Source organism: Centrocercus urophasianus, unplaced genomic scaffold (genome assembly GCF_019232065.1).
Source record: "Centrocercus urophasianus isolate 14NV4802_14NV808 unplaced genomic scaffold, USGS_Curo_1.0 seq_20, whole genome shotgun sequence".
NCBI classification, from domain to species: Eukaryota; Metazoa; Chordata; class Aves; order Galliformes; family Phasianidae; genus Centrocercus; species Centrocercus urophasianus.
Window position 1 is genome coordinate 13,565,352 of NW_024884756.1, and position 20,613 is coordinate 13,585,964.

At 35.9% G+C, this 20,613-nt stretch overlaps 1 protein-coding gene across 6 annotated transcripts in view; it reads left to right on the plus strand.

The window, feature by feature from the left end:
- Window positions 1-20,613, plus strand: part of PDE1A (phosphodiesterase 1A) — a 208,750-nt gene that overhangs the window by 92,073 nt on the left and 96,064 nt on the right. Inside the window, exon 1 of one of the 6 annotated variants that reach the window (XM_042822476.1) lies at window positions 161-624. The exons of the other annotated variants lie outside the window; for them this stretch is intronic. Coding sequence (XP_042678410.1) covers window positions 572-624 — 53 coding nt within the window. The 5' untranslated portion in view covers window positions 161-571. Of the gene's footprint in view, window positions 1-160; window positions 625-20,613 lie in introns of those variants that run through there. 6 annotated transcript variants of the gene reach the window in all.

The window sequence follows — 20,613 nt, forward strand, 5'->3', positions numbered from 1 at the left end:
GTGGAGCCAGCCTCACAGACCAGATCCATCCATCTTCATTAATTTGTATACAGTTCTTTTACCAGAACAAACTTTCTGAAGGTACTCGCATGGGAATGCTGAAACAGCTGCACAACTTTTATTTTGAAGAAAAAAAGTTGAGCCTCGGAACAGTGTGTTTTAAAGAGCGAGGGAGAGAGTGACTCTGCATTTAAGACTTTGACCAGCATGTGTAAGAAGTGCTCGCATGGCTGGAATAATCTAACACATTTTTACCTAGGTAGCACTTGGCAAAGCTCCCCTTTTTTTCCTGCACAGTTGAAAGGAATCCAGTACAACTCCGTGCTTTGATCAACTTGCCTCCAGTTTCTGCTCAGCCTGCAGGGTTTGCTGGTGCACAGCCGTGCCTGTCTTATGTGGCCTCTATGGCCCTTTTCTGCTCAACTGTCAGAAAGAGGGAGGGAGGCTTCCCCCAGCACCAAAATATCATTCTGTGTGCTCTCTGCAGCACAGTAGCAAAGAACAAGTTTCTTGATTACTCCCTGGTCTTTTTGGAGTTATTCACTGGAAGAAGTCTTTTTTCCCTCTTTAAATGGATGATTGTGTTACAATCAAGAAAAAGCATCTCCAAAGACCAATCTTTCGGTAAGTGATGCTATTGTTTCTTTCAACTGAAGACATTAAGAACTTTATATCCTATTTGTTTGCTTAAAGTTCTTATGCAAGCACACAAAAAGAAGAGGAAGAATTGAATGCTGCGTATTCTGCTAACACATTAGGTGATTTTTGTGCTCAGAATGTAGTTTTTCTGCTTGTACTGAGACTTTCTTTTCCTCCTTTTTGCCATCTACGTTTTCTGAAGTTTTGTGTGAAATTGCCTTTATTATGAAAGAGGAGCAGCTTAAGCCCCTGAAAACTTTTTGTGTGTGTGCGTGTTTTGTTTTGTTTTCCTACAGCTCTGTAGTCCCTCAGAGTATTCTGGAATTATAAAACTGTTTATATGTGGAACATGGGTCTTGGTTGCTTTACTTGATTATGTCTGAATGGCAGAGATTTCGTACATGAAATGATGCACCTTTCGGAGAAAAGTGGCTGGCTGGTTGGAACATGCAGTTGAGTGATTAAAGTACAACTAATCCACAAGACTTTTCTAATAGGAAAGGTTCAAGTCTAAAGAGCAACAAGTTGAAAGTTTTGTGAGGTGGTTCTTCACTGCTTCTTACATATGTTATTTTGATCTGTGAATACGCTTCTGATTATTTTGTTTTTTAACTTCAGTAATAAACTTATTTTTACAGATCAGGATTAGATATAATTTATTTGTGTTTTATCACAAAAAAATTATTTTTTTTCCTTTGGCCTGTCCTAGCTTCAGACTTAGTGAGCTTGCATGAGAAGTAGCATACCTCAAACTACTGCAAATAAGGATTCAGCGGCTGTAGGATTAAATAAACCTGCAAGAGTTCACACTTCTGTTTATAGCTCCTGACATCTTCAAGAAAACTCCAAATCTTATTGGGTGACATCATTAGAACATTGAAACTACAGTGTTGATATGACAAATAAATACAAGATTATAGATAGCCACTACTGATGTCGTATATTATGGGATTACATGGTAAACTCAGACAGGTGGCCATGCTAGGATTATGCACTGCTACTGCTACCCGGGGAGAAGTCTTTTGGTGCTATATAGTTATGGTACAGAAAGGGAATTTGGACATTAAAAAGTTACTATAGGAATTAAGTGACCTAAGGGCTAACCTTAAATTTGAATGTTCTGCTTGGATTTGCTATGCAATTTTTATTATAAATTAAATGAAATGTATTTTGCTTTGCTTTAATTAAGTGGAGTTACAAAGTTATTTTGTAGAAGGATGTTGTCTCATGATTAAAAAGGTGTTCGGTATTTTCCTGAAATTATATTATATAAGCTGATAGTTCACTATTTTTCTATTTAAATATTGTTAGTCATTTTTGAGGATCTACAGTAACTATCCAGTACAGTGTAAAAAAAATAAATTATATATATATATATATACACATATATATTTTAAAAGCACAGTCGACACAGTCTTTTGGGGCCATTAGAACTGCGGTGGAAAAGTGCCTAATTATTGAAGCATTCAGAAATCTGCTGTAGCTCATGTAGCACTGAATACTTTGTGAGAGTTTTCTTAACGAATGTCTCCTTAAGTTGTCTTGTGGGAGTAAGCTTAGCTCAATGAAATGCAAGAAGTTTCATCATTTCTTACCCAAATCCATCCCTGCAAACCAGTTCTAAATACAGAACGGCAACTAACTACTGTTGGCATGCTTAATCCAGAGCAAGAAAACCCCTAATATGGAAAGCCCCCTCAGAGCCCAAGGCTCTGCAGTGACTCTTCTGGCAAAAGATCTCTGTTATAGTACAGTAAATACTTAAGAAATGTTTCCAAGGTTGAGACCGGCGTAATATTTTAGGCAGCTCAAACAGAAAGACAATCTCCGTATGCCACAAAGATGGTATCATGTACAGTAAATACAGATTCCACCATAGTTCATTAAATGGCTGATTTTTTTAAAGTATGTTCCTTATGACTTTGGAAAATATTCTCCACTGAAAAAGTGCTCTTACAGAGGATTTAACTTCAGTCTTTTAATCCTGTAATTTTTTTCCCATATAAACCAGATGGTTTAGGGGCACAAACCTTACATTGAGGTAACTGAATCTGCAGCTTAGTTGTATATTCCCCACAAACAGCAAAGAAAATATTAAATTATCCATATATGTGTGTGTGTCTGTGTAATCGATATATACAGCCAACATTAATTTTAGATACAATCTAAGAAATCAAGTCTTTCTTGGAAGCTTTGTCAGAGCGTATTACATTTATATATGAATATCTTCATTAGCATGCTAAATTTACAGCGGATGTATAATTTTGCTAGAGTTGCATGAAAAATCAGGTTGAATTCTATTGTAAAATATTCCTTCAATGTTACCAATCCTCTATATAAGAGCAATATTATATTTTCAAATGTGACATCAATACTAAAAGAATATTTATCACTAATTTTCAGGGTTTTTTTTTTTTTGTCAATTCCGAATTCTTGAAGAAGTAATAATATAAAAATGTTGTGAAAAAAAATGTAACTCCTGGTATTTCCACCCTACTTGAGCTTGGAAATATGCAAAAAAATCATTCAGAAATTTAACTTAAAGAAATTTAACTTGAACTTAAGAAAGCTGAGTTATGAATCGTATTGAACTGATTACTGAAGCACATCAATTTGGATAAAATTTTGTATCTGCATCAGAAACCAACTGCCAACAGCTTAGAGATTCCTGCATTTCTTAATATTAAAAAAACAGCCTGCTATATGTAAAGATATATTTCAACAGAACTTATAGATCAGATATTCACTGGCAATTTAATGCTAACATAAATTACTGAGGGCATTCCATATTTTTATTAAGAACAGCATCTTGAGCATGTTTGCTAAAGCTGGTCAAATTAATTCAAACAATAAACAAATCAGTTTTCTGAAATAACACAGTGGAAGCTTCATTGCTCTGCCATTTAAAATTGGATTGAATAAAACTATATAAAATATGCTTTAGGGAACAAATCCTTTCCTGCCAACTACATAGATTAGATGACATAATAAACGTTTTAGTTCTCAAATTTCTGTGATTTCTATTAACATAAGAATCTCTACAACCATTAGTCAATGCTTACATGAAGCTAATGTTTTTCTGCACTCCAGCCTGTGGCCAATCTGCGTGCTATGCATTGTTTTACAACCGTAGCAAGACTATAATAATGAATTTGTCCTTGCTTTGATTTAAGGCTCTTTAAAATTTGAAAATATTAGTGTATTCATTTCAAAATACCTCTTTTCTGTGCCACACATTTTCTGTAGTCTCACGTAGTTTTGGATCAACTGTTTTCCTTCATAGTGGTAGGGATAGAAAAATAGGGCTCATGGTAGTCTTTCTCCTGCTTATTAAGAGAGAACAAGGGTGGAAAAGCACTTGTTTTCCGGCTCTTCAATGAACTCTGGTGTCATCTTTTCTGCAGTGTCTGCATCTGAGAAAAGCTCTTTGTACCATTGCTTTTGTTCCGTTACCTTTGTTTTTCATACATACAAGTATATTAATTGCTATTAACTAGATTGGATCTCTCTGTAATTTTAACTTCTCCTTTACTAAGAGTGACCCAGTCCAATCCTTTGGTATCTTACTTCTAGTCCCTTAAATATGTGTGGCCAATTCATTATTTTGTTCTATGATAAAATCAGCTCCAAAACCTGGCTACCGAACCTCACTGTAATCCACTGACAGTTAGATTCCAGCATGATTCTTACCCACTATGGGGCACATAGGTAAGACCAAGTGAAAGCTGCATAGTATATTGCATATGCTCACAAAGACCCAGCTTCTATACAATGTTTATTCTGCCATTACTTGTGGAATAAGTAATTCTTATAATGTTGTTTACATGCAGTATAATGTAATACAGAAACAGCATGTTCTACAGTTCCTAGATATTATAAATTCTTGGCAGATTTTTTCCTATGGAAAAAAATATACTGACAAATATTTTCTAGCAAAAAAAACCAAAAAACCCACAAGTGTAACACCCTTTCTTTTTAATCTTTTCTTTTTTTTTTTTTTTTTCTTTTTCTTGGAAGCTCAAAATACTTAGGAGTTTTACCAAGTACAAACAAGCATACCCTCATCTTCTTTGTGTGTTCTAGTTTATTCTTTTTATCCCATGGCTTCAATACAGTATGTAATGAACAGATATATTTGTGTTTTGCATTAGTATAAATGGTGTTAACAGTTTTTTGATTGACATCTATAGAATAGGTACAAAATCAGAACATCGTATGAAAAGGATAGATCTCTGTAAAAAGAAAACAGTTACTGTATGATGGGCAGCTTAGAAAGCAGTAGATTTTAAATCTATATAGAGGCTAAGAAGCTTTTTAAAAAAATAGCGTTTTCTCACTTTGTTTCTAGCGATGTTCAGTGGGTCCAAATGACAATTATCCTTACTACTTGTGTGTAGGGAATAAGCAGATGTGTGGGAAAATTTGCCAAGTTTGTGTTGAGTTGTGCTCTACAATTACTATGAATGTGCATTATATATCTTTATTGCTAGTGATCACTTAATTGTAAATTAATGTAGCATATTAATTTAATCAGTGATAATTTATTCCTATGGTGTAGGAGGAAAGGTGGGCAGGAAAAGAGAAGCTGCCATCATCCTTTACTTCTTGCTTTAACGAAAGGCTGAAATGTAAAAGCATAGTTCCACAAGAAAGCTCTGACACCCAAGTTTGTTTCTTGATTTTTCCTTACTCTGATGGCAAAGTTTGTGCAACTTTTACAAGGCTTGGTACAGTGCACAACCATGGCCTTCTTGTTGCTGATGTTGCTAAAAGTATTTTCTGCCTACATGTTTGCTAGTGCCTCTTTCTGTCTGTCTGTAATGGCTTCACTGATGAGTAAATACCCAAACAGATTATACTGTTCTGTGTTAAACTGTCAACAGTTGTTTTTAAATGGTGTTACCTTAAAATGCTTAACTGAAAACTGACATAAGAAATTTAAAAACTAATCACAGGAAAACTGGGCTTTGAGAGAAGGATGGAGAGGACAGAAACATCTGCTCTTAGCATGATAAGAAGCAGTGAAAAAAAATATTTGATTGAAGCAGTAAATGAAGACAGTTTTGAGGAGCATCCAGAACACTATGAAGGGTGTAAAAAGTCCATAGATATTCAGGCTGATGAATTTCTGAGAGCCTGGCACATCCACAAGATGGTGGACAGGAAGATAAAATGTAAAGCAGTAATCAGGAAATTTGAATGGTAAGTGTCATTGAAGAATTAAGAAAACAGGAGAGAGAATACTAGATTAGGCAGGGGGAAAGCTTGGAGAATCCAATTTACGAGCAGATACACTTTTATTCACTAAGTACACTGAATGGAGGAGGAATCAAGTGCAAAAAAATCAAAAGAAATGGAGCAAATGTCTGACATTTGCTTTTGTAGCTTAATGTTGCTCATATACACTTGAACAGCAGTCCAAATGTTTGTATTCAACCTCTTAATCATGCTAGGAGGTAAATAAATACATTTTAGAAACTTCAGCAAGCAAAGACAAATGATTCAAATGAAATTGGTAATGTGCAATAGCAAAACATACTATATGGTATAGACAGCTTGGCTGTCACCAAATTGAGATAGAAAGTAAGAACAACTTTATCACCATCCTAGTAATGAAAGCATGATTGTTGCTGAAGTGATGAAGGGATTCTTGGCTGGTTTAGGAAATGGAGTTCTGAGTACATTATTCATTCTAGTACTTTTGACAGCAGGACCAAAAAAAGGAAGCTTTTAATGGATTAGAACAATTACATTTTTTGTTTTTCAGTATACAAAACTTCCTAACATGAGAGTTAATTAATGAGAACACATTTATTTCAGGAAACATTCTATTGCTAATTAATTATTTTTAATAACTATATTGTTACTGTGTATCCAGTTTTGTTCTGTCCTGACTTTCTCACTTTAAGGAACATACCATATGAAAAACAGATTTGCCTACATATTTCAAGCTTTTTGTTAGAGCTTTCCCTTTACTTTATTTATACTTAATCAAGAACTGATTTAACAGTAGGTTTGATTGTAGACTTCTAAAGAGGAAAAGTTAAGTGAGAACTGATGTACATTCATTGAATAACATCTTCATCTCTAAAGATTTCTTTTGGTTAGAATTAAAGTTTCATTTTGCATGGCTTGGGAGAACATTCATGGGAAAGTCAGACTGTGCCTCCACTGAGATCAAAGGGAGTCAATTTTTCAGATAGTAGAACAGAAGCTGCAGATCATGCATTGTTAGTTCATTTTCAGAGGAGGTTAGGAGGGAGGAGAGGAGCTTGAGTTATCCCGAAGAAATGGAAGTGATGAGCAGTGACTGCATGGATGTTGCCTGGCTTTGTGGCAGTAGTCTTTCAAGCAAATAAAGCAATTAAGGATATGCAATAGAAAGTTCTAAGGAAGAGGGTGATTTTTTCTTTTTTTTTCATATCTTAAAGAATAGAGAGCACAAAAGGCAGCGAAGAGTCTGAGTTCTGTTGAGATATAAAGTAGAATAGTATAATTCTTTATAATTCTTTTTTCTTTTTTTTTCTCTAGTGGGTACATTTTTTCCTGTTTTTGTCTGAATAATCAGAAGTGAAAACATAATTCTTTCTAGGGTGGAATTGATATGTTCTGGATGCAGATCTAAAGAATTAAGCTATAGATGTAAGTATTTGGTGTCCTAACATTGTGAAAACATATTGGAAATACATTTCATCAGAGCTAGTAGCTCTATTACGCTGTGTTCTTAACATGTTTGTGACAAGGCCTATGAGGAAGAAACTGTAAATGGCGGTGATAGGCAGGTAAGCACTGACCAACCACAGATTTGCAGAGATTTACATTCTCAAATCGGTAGGAAGTTGCAGCACAAGGTAAGAATCGCTTCTTCACAGAACTTGCTACCTCTGCTACGGTGGTAGTCCATTACTTCTACTCCTCCTTTGCACGATCCTTTTCTGGAAAGTCACAGACTGAAAACTGCATGATATAGTGTAAGAATGCTCATTTCAGCTTTCCTGTGACCCTTGTTGCTACACTCACCACAGACTAAATGGTAGCTATCTTGTCTCAATCTAGCATGCTTCATATCCATGTAAGAAAGTACATGAATGAAAACTGGAGGTCATTCAAGTGTAGCAACTTTATCAAGCAAACGTCATGAGTCAGCAGAGGAAGTGTGGTCTCTCCCACATTTTTTAATAATAGGCAGGTTGTACCTGTGGCAAGTCAGAGTTTTGTTTCTGTTGTGGACAGATGGCTGCATCAGAGCAGTTTGGCGGCCGGCTGGGCTCAGGGACCAGGGTGGAGGTGGGCTTCACTTCTGTGTCTGGGATGGAATCTTGCTGTAGGGAGAGAGGCAGCCAGCTCCTGCTAGAAGCTGCAGCAAAGCAGGGAAGTGGATTTTCTTTATACAAGTTTTAAACAGCTGCATCTTTCAAATCGGACTCCACATCTTCCAGCATAATCCCAGCTAAATCATAGGAATCTTGTGCTCATCAGTTTTAAAGATATGTATTTCCAAGCTTCCTGTATGCACTTGATTCAGTGCCTACATACAAGGAGGCTGGTCACAGTTTTTAGATGTTCATTAGCATTTGTTCATTAGACTGCATCTAAATTCTTAAATTAAATAGCAGAGTGAGAACCACATTTTAAATACTTTATTTTTTTTCTTGTTGTAGACTTAATATTTCCATGTACTCTGTACTTAGAATACATGGACATGACCTTAAGGCTCTATCAGATAATGTCATTGAAAGTTGATTTCCAAAGCAGTACAGAATAGTAAAGAGCAAGCCAGTACTTAGCTTATTACTGAGCATTATGGGAATCTTGATTTCTGAAATATTTAATTCTCTATTAAATCAGCTCACAATTACAAGCATTCATTTTAGTTCTTTAATATTTCTCTTTTTATGTACATAAGAAGGCAGATAATAGAAAAAATGACGTAAGCTGCCTACCCACCTAAGTATGATTACTATGTTGATTTAGTTTTTAAATGCACGTGAAGATGAAAAGAGAATTTGTTAAGGCATTTAGAAGAGTTTATATTTTAAGTATTTTAAACTTTTTGAAAATGACAATAGTGCCTACGAGGCAATAATGACAAAGTCAAATTAGCAAAGCCAAAAGGAAGACTGGGAAATGGTTTTGAAGCTGTTATCCCAAAATGTTAGTGGAATTCTGCTCTCAAGTATGATTTTAAAATTGTTTTACAGATATGAGTTTTGATGACCATGATAGACAACTGCATAGACTGCATTGTCATACAAAGGTGGTTTTCTGAGTTAAGCTGATAGTGTACAATATGGGCTTACTTCTGTGTTCTTTGTTAAGTGAAGGCCATTGCAACATGGCATTTGAAATGATACTGTTTGCTCTGATGTTCTTTCCGGCAATTGGACTTTATTCAGAGCTTGAAAGCCTGAAATTTGGCTGGAGGGAATGGAGAAAGGCTTCATACACAATACAGAACCATCTAGAGATACTAATTTGGCTAATACAAGCAATTTAGTGATGTTAGTCAATACCTTAACTCATGTTCGTGAGCCTTAACTATACCTGGGAAGAGCATAGGAAAGAGGACAAGTGCGAGACACAGGGCTGGTGTGAAAAAATGAGTCTCTGAGCCTTGTTCTGCTGCTTCCACATTCCTGGCAGTGGAGACAAGGTGTGCAGTGCTATGTGCCCCTCAGACTCACCTGGTGACTGCACAGTGACCTCAGTCAGCATCAAACTGGATTTGAGTGAGGCTCTTGTCTCCAAGTTCTGTCCTCACTGTTCCAGCCTTCTGTGCTTCCTTTATGCTTCTTTTCAAATGGACCCCTTTGTTGTTCCAGAAACCTCCCCAAAATTCCGAGCTGAGTTATTGTGGCTGCTGGTTGTCTTCTTCCTTAACATAAACCGTTCTGTAGAAACACCCATTCAGAGAGGTTTGTGAATCCCATCCACACACTCTATTTACACTCGTACTCCTATTGTTATCTGGTATTTTCTTTGTCAAAGATGGACCCTGCAGACACCCTCACAGATTGAGAGGAATGGTTGAGAGTATAAAAATAGGGCATGAGCACTACAATTGAACTTGAGGATGACTGGTGTGAATATATATGGAAACAGACTAGGGGAAAGGTTACAAAGACCCACTGATTGGGTGAATCTGTTATTATTCAGAAGAGAAAATACATGGAATGAAGAGGAGGAAAAAGGAGAGAGAAAGTCTGTAAGTATGCAGATAATTGTAAAGCTGCATAAAAGATGGAAGAGAAAGGATTAAAAAAAATCCAAAACTAGAGATCATTTACGATTTAAAGGACAGTGGCTTTAGTGGTGGAAGTACATGGAGTAGTTGAATAGAGGTACGTGGAATTGAGAATGGGAAGGTGATGAGAAACTGTGGAAAAGATGTGAAGCAAAAAAAAAAAAAAAACAACCTGCAAAATTGAACAAACAAACAAAAAAAAATGAAGACAGAAAAATTGGATAATGAAGAAGTTAAGGCAAAATTAAAAGAAGAAGAGAATTAGTAATGCAAAATATAATGAATAGTGTGGAATTGTAAAGATAAGCAGGTGGTGAGCTGACAGAGAAGTTAATGAGAATGTGGTCATTTGAAGTTTTACATGCTTACTCATCCCTAGCATACTAAAACATAAATTGTGCTAATTACTCCATGTTATTGGTAAGTACACTACACATAGTGACACTGGTGCGATATATTAAATGTTTAATGTCATCTTGATGCTCTGTTTGGGATATTGCTGGTGCACTGTTTTGTACTACTTCCAGACAAATTTTTGTGAAGGTTGATGATGAATTCAGGGGACATTACGAGATTATTATTTGAGACATTTTCCAATTGGCATGAGATAGCTTTATTATATTTCTCATTATTTTTGTTAAAAGTGCCTTTAAAGTACTTCGAGGAAACAGGGATCTGAAAAATCCCGCAAGAAGCAGATCCTGTGTTTCTGTTGTTATTGTTTTTAAAAATTTACAGAAATTAAGAAATTTCATGATGATTAGGAATGTTGACACATTGCTTTCCTCCAGGCCTGCAACTAGTGTTTGAAACATTTCCTGACATACAGAAGTTAAGTCAACTTCTGTCCTACCATTCTGACTGTCAGACCTCTAAGCTCTTCAGTCTATATTCAGACCTTAAAGCATGCTGCTCCAATCGCGTCAAGGTGGTCATTACACACTTTATGGGTAAACATTTCTAATTTTACAGGAAATTAATTTGGTCTCCTGATAGCAGCAACTGAAGAAAGTTTTGTGCTGAGCTGATTTATCTTAAATTATTAATTACCTTATTTTAGAAAATCCATTTTTCAGCTTCAGAATAATAGGTCTTGTTAACCTCTCATTTGAAAATTAATGATGTGTTTTCTTGGAGCTTTGGATATACACAATCTGGAACATTTGTATTATGCAAACCAAATAAAATGCATTGGTGTAAAACTAATGCATAGTAGCAACCTACTCTGTTGATAATGAATGGTTACAAGGAATTGTTTAAACACTTCTATGAACCAGAATTAATAGCTTCCTTAGTGCTGGAGAAAAGATTTCAAAGCTGTAATAATATGGTTCATAAAAAATAAAATAAATAAACACAATACTTGAATAACTGGAGTGGAGTTTCTAAATAATTTGTCTATTTCTTTTTTGTTGTTGTTTTGAACAGCAAAAAAAAAATATTGAATTCCCATAAAAACGCACATAAATTTTTAAGCAACATTCAGCAATATTGATCTAGCCAGAATGATTGCCCCGTCAGGGCCCCACTTAAAACGTACTGTTATGTTACCAGGACTCCCCATTTACATTCCATCTTCCCGGAATGTAAAAAAACACCTTTAATGACTATATTACCTTATTTAAAGGCAGACTGCATAAAGTTTTTCCAAAGAATCCAGAACAGCGTTTCTTAGCGCGTGCTGATCTCCTTCTTCCAACTACTTCCAGAATCAGACGTAACTCTCTTGAATGTTTTTTCATTGTGTGCACCAGAGTGAGATCTGCAGCAGAAATCTGCCCAAAGATATCAAAAAGATTACTTCTTTCAGTCTTTCATATATGGAAGAATATTTTGTCGTCAACTTCTTATTAGGAACTTTTTTCCATGGGCTTTCAGTCATCTCTTTGTTTGAGAATACCGGTCCTGTCCTTCAATATTTCCCTCCAGGTTATATTTCCTGAATTTCTGGGTTTTGTATTTCCCATTTCAGTCTGTGTTTTGTCTATGGCTTTCTTCAGAGTGTAATTCCTCCAAATGGATAGATTACTCTAGAAACAATTTATTTAGTATGAGTGTGTCCCACAATGGAAGCTGCTCTCTCTTTTATCACCTGGACTTGCTTTTTTATGTTATCAGCCCTTCTAATGCTATCATTCCCAAGATAGTTACTATACCATTTTCTGCATTACTGCTGTCTCATCAGTTGTATCCATCTCCTATCTGCAGCATTTTTCAATTTTCTCTACTAAATGATATCTTGTGTGATTGGAATTTCTCCAAATGAAATTTTTATCTAACCTCCTAGGTACTTGCAATTTCACCCATTCTGGTCATGTTCAAAAGCTCTTATCACTGAGCTTTATTTCTTTGCCCAAGAGAATATGCAATAGATCCGAGTTTATAATCTGTCTTATAATACTCACTTGAAATGTGCTGTTTCTGTGGCAGTGAACACTTGCTAAGTATTGTTCAACAAGACATATCCCCTTCACACAATATTTCTTCTTTTCTTTCCTTTCTCTTTCTTCTTCCAGAAATGGGGACCACCACTGTTTTTTAGGCAAATTTACTGTCACTTTACTATCAAAGCAAATTTTTATAATTGTGCATAAAACTGAAATAATGGCCCACCCTACTCTTTTTTTCTGTAAATATGTTTGCTTCTGGAAACTATTTGTTGTTGAAATTTTCTGTAAATTTTCTTCATTATTTGTTCCATACAGCAGTCATTTAATAAAGCTACTTTTTAGAAAAGTCCCTATGTTAATTTTTTGTACTAGTCTCTTTTGGGCCTTCAGTTTCAGCTTCAGCTGGAAGTAAAATTCTTGCTATATCACCTATTGCCTTGCTGCTCTGAGGATTGTGCCTGGCAGTGCCATCAGTGAATATGGATGATGAGCAGCAGCAAGCAGAGAACTGATCACGTTCCTCACGTGAGTTTTTGACCTGTTTTTGAACACTATCTTTCAGTGATTCCTCTCAACAGAAGAATGAGGTACAAATTCTTTTCTGACCAGTGGGAAATCACTCCTCTTAAGAGCAGATTTAGGATCTTGATGGACAGAGGACTTGCACTGAAGATAGAAATAGCTCTGTGATTAGGCTTTGGCCTGTCTTATGTAACTGCACTCTTCCCTAACTTAATTTCCTCAGTCTTGGATGTGACTGTGCTCATCTTGCTGATGAAGTCCTTTGTTCAAGAAAACTGCACACTCAAAACATGCCCTCCAGCAGCTTTTTTGAAGCACAGAGGGATTTCTTAGGCATACCTGCCAGAGCATGTGGTACTTCTGCCCAGTTTTTCTTGCTAGGAACACTAAGTTATTAGGATCAGGGCAGATGTTCCAGTGTCAAGATTGTTTTGTGGGCCAAGACTTACCAGATGCTTTCCACGTGCTCTAATTTTTCCCTTCAGTAGTATCTGAAATAGCAAGGGAAAGGTTTACTTCTGTGACTGTGGACAATATGTGAACTTAGCAGATAAACACAGTTTGTCTCCCAGCATCCAGACATCAAGAGAATAGTAACACCTTACCATACCTTATATTGCAAAATACAAACTAGTACATCTAATTCTAGCTTACCAGGTGGAAAAGCTAGATCAGGACTGCAGTGCTGAGTATAAGCAAAAAGGGAAAACCAGGACAGTAGTAAAAAAAAACTGGGAAGACTACATGGTTGTTGGACTACAATTCTGTTTTCAGCTGTTAGGTGCCATCTCCTAGAGGTAGCATCTTAGCATCAGCTTCTCCTTTGTTTTAGTACAGTCTAAGAAATAAAATAAATAATTACTAAGAGAGGCTGTGCAACTTGGCACTGAAAGAATTACTTACATGGGCTGAAAAGCCATGAGTTACCACCTTTTATTTAAAGATGTAATATAAATCCAAATAAACTTAGCATGGATTAACTCACCAAGTACAAATATGTATCTGTTGTGCTAGTAAATAAGCTGTGAACTAATTCGTGGATAAAGTAAAATGAATTTACCATGCTGAAGTCTTTCTAGAGAAGTGTTCAACTTAGTTTGTTTTATGAAATTAAGTAAAATCAAAAACAGTAAGCAAACAACATGGATCACATGCACTACAAAGTCTTCATGTTTAAGTGGCTCAAGGTACAAACGACCAGTTCTAGAAGTGTTCACTTACAGCATCAGTTTTCTTTCTCATAAGATGAACTCTCCTTGTTTTGTATAATGAATATTCACAAAATAAATTGTGTCTGGATAAATTGTATTGCTTTCATCACTGTCCCAAATGTTGTGTGGATCCTCAAGAGATTCACTAATGTGGTTCTTCTTAAGCTGCAGCACAGATGATTGAAACTTCCATGCAAAGCAACCTTCTGAGGCTGCCAGGATGCGTTTATAGAATCTTACAGACTGCTTTGGTAAAAGGGATTGATTTCATTATATCCATATATTTTCTTGACTATCCTTTGATGGTGTTTCTTTATGAAGTAAAGATGTGATCCTGGAAATAATTGTGCCCATGGGTAGTCATTGTGAGAGGTCTAATGAAGTCAATGAGACTGCACATACAAAAACACTGTACTTGACAAATAGAGTTTCATGGTATCAGCCTGCAGAAGGCAAAGAGTCTACCCAACACTGATTTGGATTTAACATGGCATTATTTTTAATTCAGCGCTTCTACTAATTAAAAGTAAAATATTAAGACTTCTGCTGTTTGTGAGGTAATGGTCAAAATGCAATTACATTTAAAGGATTGTATTTCAAAAATTTAGAGGTTAAAGTGTAAGAATCAGTTATATCAGAACCTTTTTAATAAATTGCAGCTGAACAAAGCAGACAAATGACAGTTAGGAATGACTTAATGATGATAAGTTCTTTTTTTTTTAATTATTTCTAACTAAGTACTGGTTTTGTTTGAATTTATACATTAATGAAATTTGAAACTGAGAAGTAATTACTGTGTTTACCTCTATTGCCTTCATGCTAAATAGTGTACATAAAGTACTCAAAACAATCTCTGCTTCAAATCCAATAACATTTATTAAGTAAATCAGATATTTTAGGAAAACATGAGTAAAATAATTGATGCTTGTTGTTAATTATCTTAATGCTTACAGCTTTCATTGTTGATATCTTCTTTTCTTTAGGATATCTGTTATTTTCTCTAATTTAAACTTTATTTGATCCAATTCTTTAAACTAGATAGATTTAAGTACCTCTCTTTTTATTTTTTGTCCCTTTCCTGGTTGTAAAGTGTGTCCTAGGAACTCTAAACTCTGACTATTTTTATTTATATAGAAAAAAGTTTTACTGTAAGCTATTAATTCCTTTATATTCATAGCTTTTCTCTCTAGTTTTATATCCAGTTTTCAAAATCATCCTTGTAATGTGAACATGTGATTGTACTGCAGTATTCCAGTACTGATCTCACCAGTACCAAATGGAGATGTATATAACTTCTACATCCACTTAGGATTCCTTGTTACGCACCTCAATCTGGAATTTACTGTTTTTCAATATAATACTTCCATTGGAAATGCTAAGTCAGGGCTTGAAACAGTGAATGAGGACCTAGTAGGAAGGCAGGGCCAACCCAGGGAGCTCAGGTGTATGCAATGCACCTCTGTGAATGGATTCAGGATCCACCCCTTCCCAGACCTCATTTAAGGCAGTAGAGGCAAGGGTGTCTCACTTGATATTCCTGCATGCCTGAAGTGTTCTGAAGGTAAGCAGCTTCTTCCCTTCTATTTTTTGCCCACAGCTGTTGCATTTGAGCAAGTCCTCACTTGCTGTAGCCTAGGACCTTGCTGTTCTGCTGTTATTATTGCACTTGCAATTGTGTTACAATTCTCAACTCATGTTTAGCTGCTTATCTCTTACGATGCACATGTGTCTGTATCTGTTTATTTAGGAGCTCAGCAAAAAATGTGGGTTCTATGAGGTTTTTCTTTCACACAAAATGAGACCAACATTTAGTTCAAGATAATCTATCTGACCTAAAACACACAATCAGTTGAAAAGAAGGTTTTCTGGGCTTGGCTTCATAGTCTATTCTTTTTATATATTATCACTTTTTGTTGAATATCCACTAGGATAGAAACAAATTCTAATTCTGTGGCTCTCAGGCTAGTGTCTCTACTTAGTGACATAACTGTTCACAAACTCAGTTCAGCAACTACATCAGTTCTCAGCAACAGAGTACTCAGAGATGTACTTTATGATTCTCTTCTGGCATGACAAGTAGGGCATTTGCGAGATATCAGAGGCCCCTTCATAAATCATCTGGGGGTATTCTTGAACAGTTGTGAGTCATCACAATCAGGTGTGGATTAAACTACATTGCCTTCATTGCTATATCTTCCATCCATTCAGTTATAGCAATCTTTATTTGATTTTAATAAAAAAAAAATTGATTTTAATAAAAAAATTAAAATTATTAATTGAAAACAAATACATGCTCATCAATGAATAATTCCAATTCATCTTATGTAACTTGTCTAGCCTTTTAACAGCATGTGCCAGCCAACAAAGACTTGTTATACACTGTGTTATTGGCCTTCCCTATTTAATTTCAGTGCCTACCTTAGCAGCCTCCAAAGGATCTGGATTTTATTGCCGTAGTGTAACATGTTCAAAAGAATTGTTCTTCTTCCTCATCAGATTTTCAGGACAACAGACTTTCTACTCTAAACCACGTGGATCCCATCTCTCTGTAGTTCTCCATACCAGACATTCTTAATTTCCTCCTTACAAGAATCTTTCTGCCTAGGACTCAGCTTCTCAAGTGATACTTCTTTTTTTGTCAGCATGGGATATCTCAAAACTCCATAAGGATTCACCACAAAGACCATGAAAGATATATTTATTCCTCCTATTGCTCAGTCTGTTACTGATCTAGTTCCCTTGGAAGAGAATTTTCAGGAGGAGGAACAGCAGATGCCAGTATATTTGTCAGCAGCAGCTCAGCCAGTCATCCTTTAATCATGCTCTTTTATCTGAAATGATTACAAATCCTTGCAAGATCTTATGAGAAAAAGTTGCTTGAAGTGTATGTGGAACCAATCCGGGAAAATCCTCACAGTGTTCAATGCATTGCACACAGCTGTGCCTAGATGGATGGTTTTACCCATCAGTGAAGAATTAGGGATGTGGCTGGATTCTTTTGGCAGGCAACAGATGCTTTACCACCAGTCCCCAAGAGAGCAGATTGCCATTAGTTTGGGTCTTTGTGTGGACAATTCTTTACTTTTCCTCTGCTGGATTTTCTGGTGATACAAGTAGAAAGCAAAGCATCTGATCAATAGTAGCTTTAATCTCTTCCATATGTAAAGTTAAACTGTAATTTTTCTACACACTAAAGCAGAGAATTTCTGGACCCCCTTTACAGACTAATTTCATTAGGACTGGAGGGAATTTTCAGTGCTTTATTAAGGTACAGAATGTGTAAACATCATGTCCCTGAAATCACCTTGTGCTGATTCAGTATTTCTTCAAGTCCATTGCAATGAGTATCAGGCATTCAGTGTTGAGAGTTCTTTGAGAACTACAGTTTTTATTGGGAAGAAAAAAATATAACATTTTATAATTTGCCTTAAAGATTTCTTGATAATGATATCAGAAGTCAGATTTCCACCATCAAGAGGCAACTGGCAACATGTCATCAGAAATATCCTAGTTAGGCTCTCAGTCTTTCCTTGTGTGACAGATCCTTCAGTCTTCTAATCATCTTTGTGTTCTGTTACTGAACTCACTGCAGTATTATGTCTGTGCCTCTGTGTACTGGGGAATCTAGAAGTGACAGACCTTTCCAGGTATGTCTCATCATAGCTGAGTAGAGAGGAAGGATCCCCTCCAACCTGCTGGCATCGCTTCTAATGCAGTATCAAAGGCTGTTGGCTCTGTTACCACAAGGGGACATCACTGCATGTCGTTCATCTTGTCCTCATGGACTCCAAATTTTTTTTCTTTCAAGCTGCTTTCTAGACAGTTTGTACCAGCCTGTACTGGTGAATGGGGATATTCATATTTGCATTTTCCATACAAACTTTGTGAGATTCATGTTTGCTCATTTTTCCAGACTGTCAGATTCCCACTGAATGCAGTACAACCGTCTGGCTTACCAGCTACTCCTGGTTTTGTATTGTTTGCAAACCTGCTTAAGATGCTGTCCAGGTCATGAATGAAGATGTTGAATGTGTTGGTCTGGGTATTTCTGTAAAGAAGCCCTTCATTCTGCAGTCTCTTTTGGTGATCAGGTTCTCTGAATCACAGAAATCTGGGAACTGGGTATCCCCAGAAGGAAAGAGACTTACTAGGTAACCTAGACAAACCATTACTTTGTATGCAGTGCTCTGTAAAGTAACCTAAGTTATTTAAGTGCCAGTTCCTGTGGAAAACTATCCTGTGGCTTAAAGTACAGTGAAATGCTAAGTAGCTAGCTTGCACATCAGTAGGATGAGACTGCTCTGTTATGTTAGTTACCACATATTAAGAGTATTGATGTGATGGATGCATAGTAAATGATTCTGGGCAATGTGATTAACAGCTGTTATTAGGGCTGCTCTGTGCGTAACAAGTTTATGAAAATCCAGAGTGCTTAGATACTACTAAAACTGGATCTTGCCAGACATTATATCAAAAAATACCATATATGCAACATTGGATCTAAACAGGAACATTAAGCTTAACACATCCTTTTTCAAAAGTACAGATGTTACTTTCTGGTAAGTAAACATCTCTCTCTTTAGCCCCAAACCTCCATCTCACAGTATAGAATCATAGAATGACTTGGTTTGGAAGGGACCCCAAGGATCGTCAAGTTCCAACCTCCCCATCTGTGGGGAGAAAAAAAAATATAACATTCTATAGTATATACAGGGCCACCAGCCTCCACATTTAATACTAGACTGGGTTGCCTAGGACCCCATCCGACCTGGCCTTGAACACCTCCATAGATGGGGCATCCACAACCTCTCTGGGCAGCCTGTTCCAGCACCTCACCACTCTCTGTAAAGAACTTCCCCCTGACATCTAATTTAAACCTTCCGTCCTTGACCTTAAAACCATTCCCCCTTGTCCTGTCACAGTATGAAATAAGTTGTTGCAGCTTCACAAACCTAAATAGAGTTTTCTGTACCTCTAGTTAGGTAAAATCCATCTGCATGCTGTCAAATCTGGAATGAGCGATTTGTAGGATTTTTGGTTGCTTGTTTTAATCTGTACAATGTTCATGATATAAGTTAAGGTTAAGAAAAATTGTGGTCACTATATGATCACTGAACTTGACTACTGTTGAGCAGTTTCAGCTACAAGCTCCTAGCTGTCTTATAGCGGAGGCTGCCTAAAAGGGATATATGTTTTATGTGGTTTAAAATTTGTCAATGAAGCTTTGGTATTTAAGGTTTCCAGCTAAATATATTCAGAATTTGAGCAGAAATCTACAAATTTATAGCTTATTATATTTAAATTTTATAGGAATATAATAATATTTAAAATCAGGTAGGAATATAAAATTGTTTTTTAAAGTAAAAAAAGGTGTAAATCAGCAGGACAAAGAAAATTAAAACTGTTTTTAGAAACCAATGCATCAGGCTTAGAAATGTGCATTTCATTTTGTGTAAAGTGCACTTACTAATTTTTAGCTCTGTGTGTTTTGAGAATATTTGACTTATTTCTGATGCTTAGTCTGCATGTTTCTTCTAAGCAGTAAGAATAATTTAGTATAGGATTTTCAAAGGATTTTCAAAGGTTTTCAAAGGAAAAGCATTCTTTAAAGTTCTTTGAAAATGTTTCCTCAAAATGAATTGTAGAACAATGAATTTTAAGATACTAAGTTGTCTCAGAATCTGATCCTGGCATCAGACACACTATGTCAGGAAGCAGATACTAGAGAATCAACAGACGTTAAGAATGAAAAGTGTAGGAACGTGGAGGTTCTAAAACGTTTTTTGTCTTGACCTCTCCTACAGGCAGTTAAATAAATCTTCACAGGTATATTATTTGTAGATTTTTGTGTGTGTAAACATGTAATAACAATAGAAAAACAATTATATGGTTTTATGGAAAAATTGAAAAAGCATCAGTAAATGTGTTACTATAAAATGCTTTCTTTATTAACCCTTGTTTAGTCTTGGAGCCCTCTAGGACTACTTCAGAGCTCAACTCAGAAAAGCAGAGGAGGTGATAGGACATTTCTATTAGGACCTTTTCACTATTGAAATTGCTTCAGCATTCCCTGCTAAATCTGCTTCTACTGACTGCTCTGAATAAGTCCTACAAAACTTCCTGTCCCTAACAACAAGTATCAATAATAAATCAGCCTCACTAAGAAACAATAGAGACCTTTATAGCCATATACGTGCATTATTGGAGATAATAAATAGTAATAGAAATAATTTTAAATAATACTGCATTGAGACGTACTTCACATAAATGATCTCACTTTGGATTTACTTAAAGTTGGTTAGGAAAATGTGTGATCTTTTGAGATTTTTTTATTTTGTTGAATACCTCTCAAGACAAAGAAACACTCTTCTTTTTATTGCCTTTTTTGGGAAGGTCCTCTTGGAAAAAATTTGTCTCCTATGTTGGAGTCACAAAATGAGAATCTTTGGTAATATCTGACCTTAGTTAAAGTTTTTCTTAATGGATTAAGTGAACAAGAAAGAAATGTATGAAAGGTAACTTCTCATATTTAAAGGATTTTCTGCTTATTTTTTCCTTGATTCTCATCCATGGCTTTTAAGTACTCAATAGATATAATTAAGTAGCT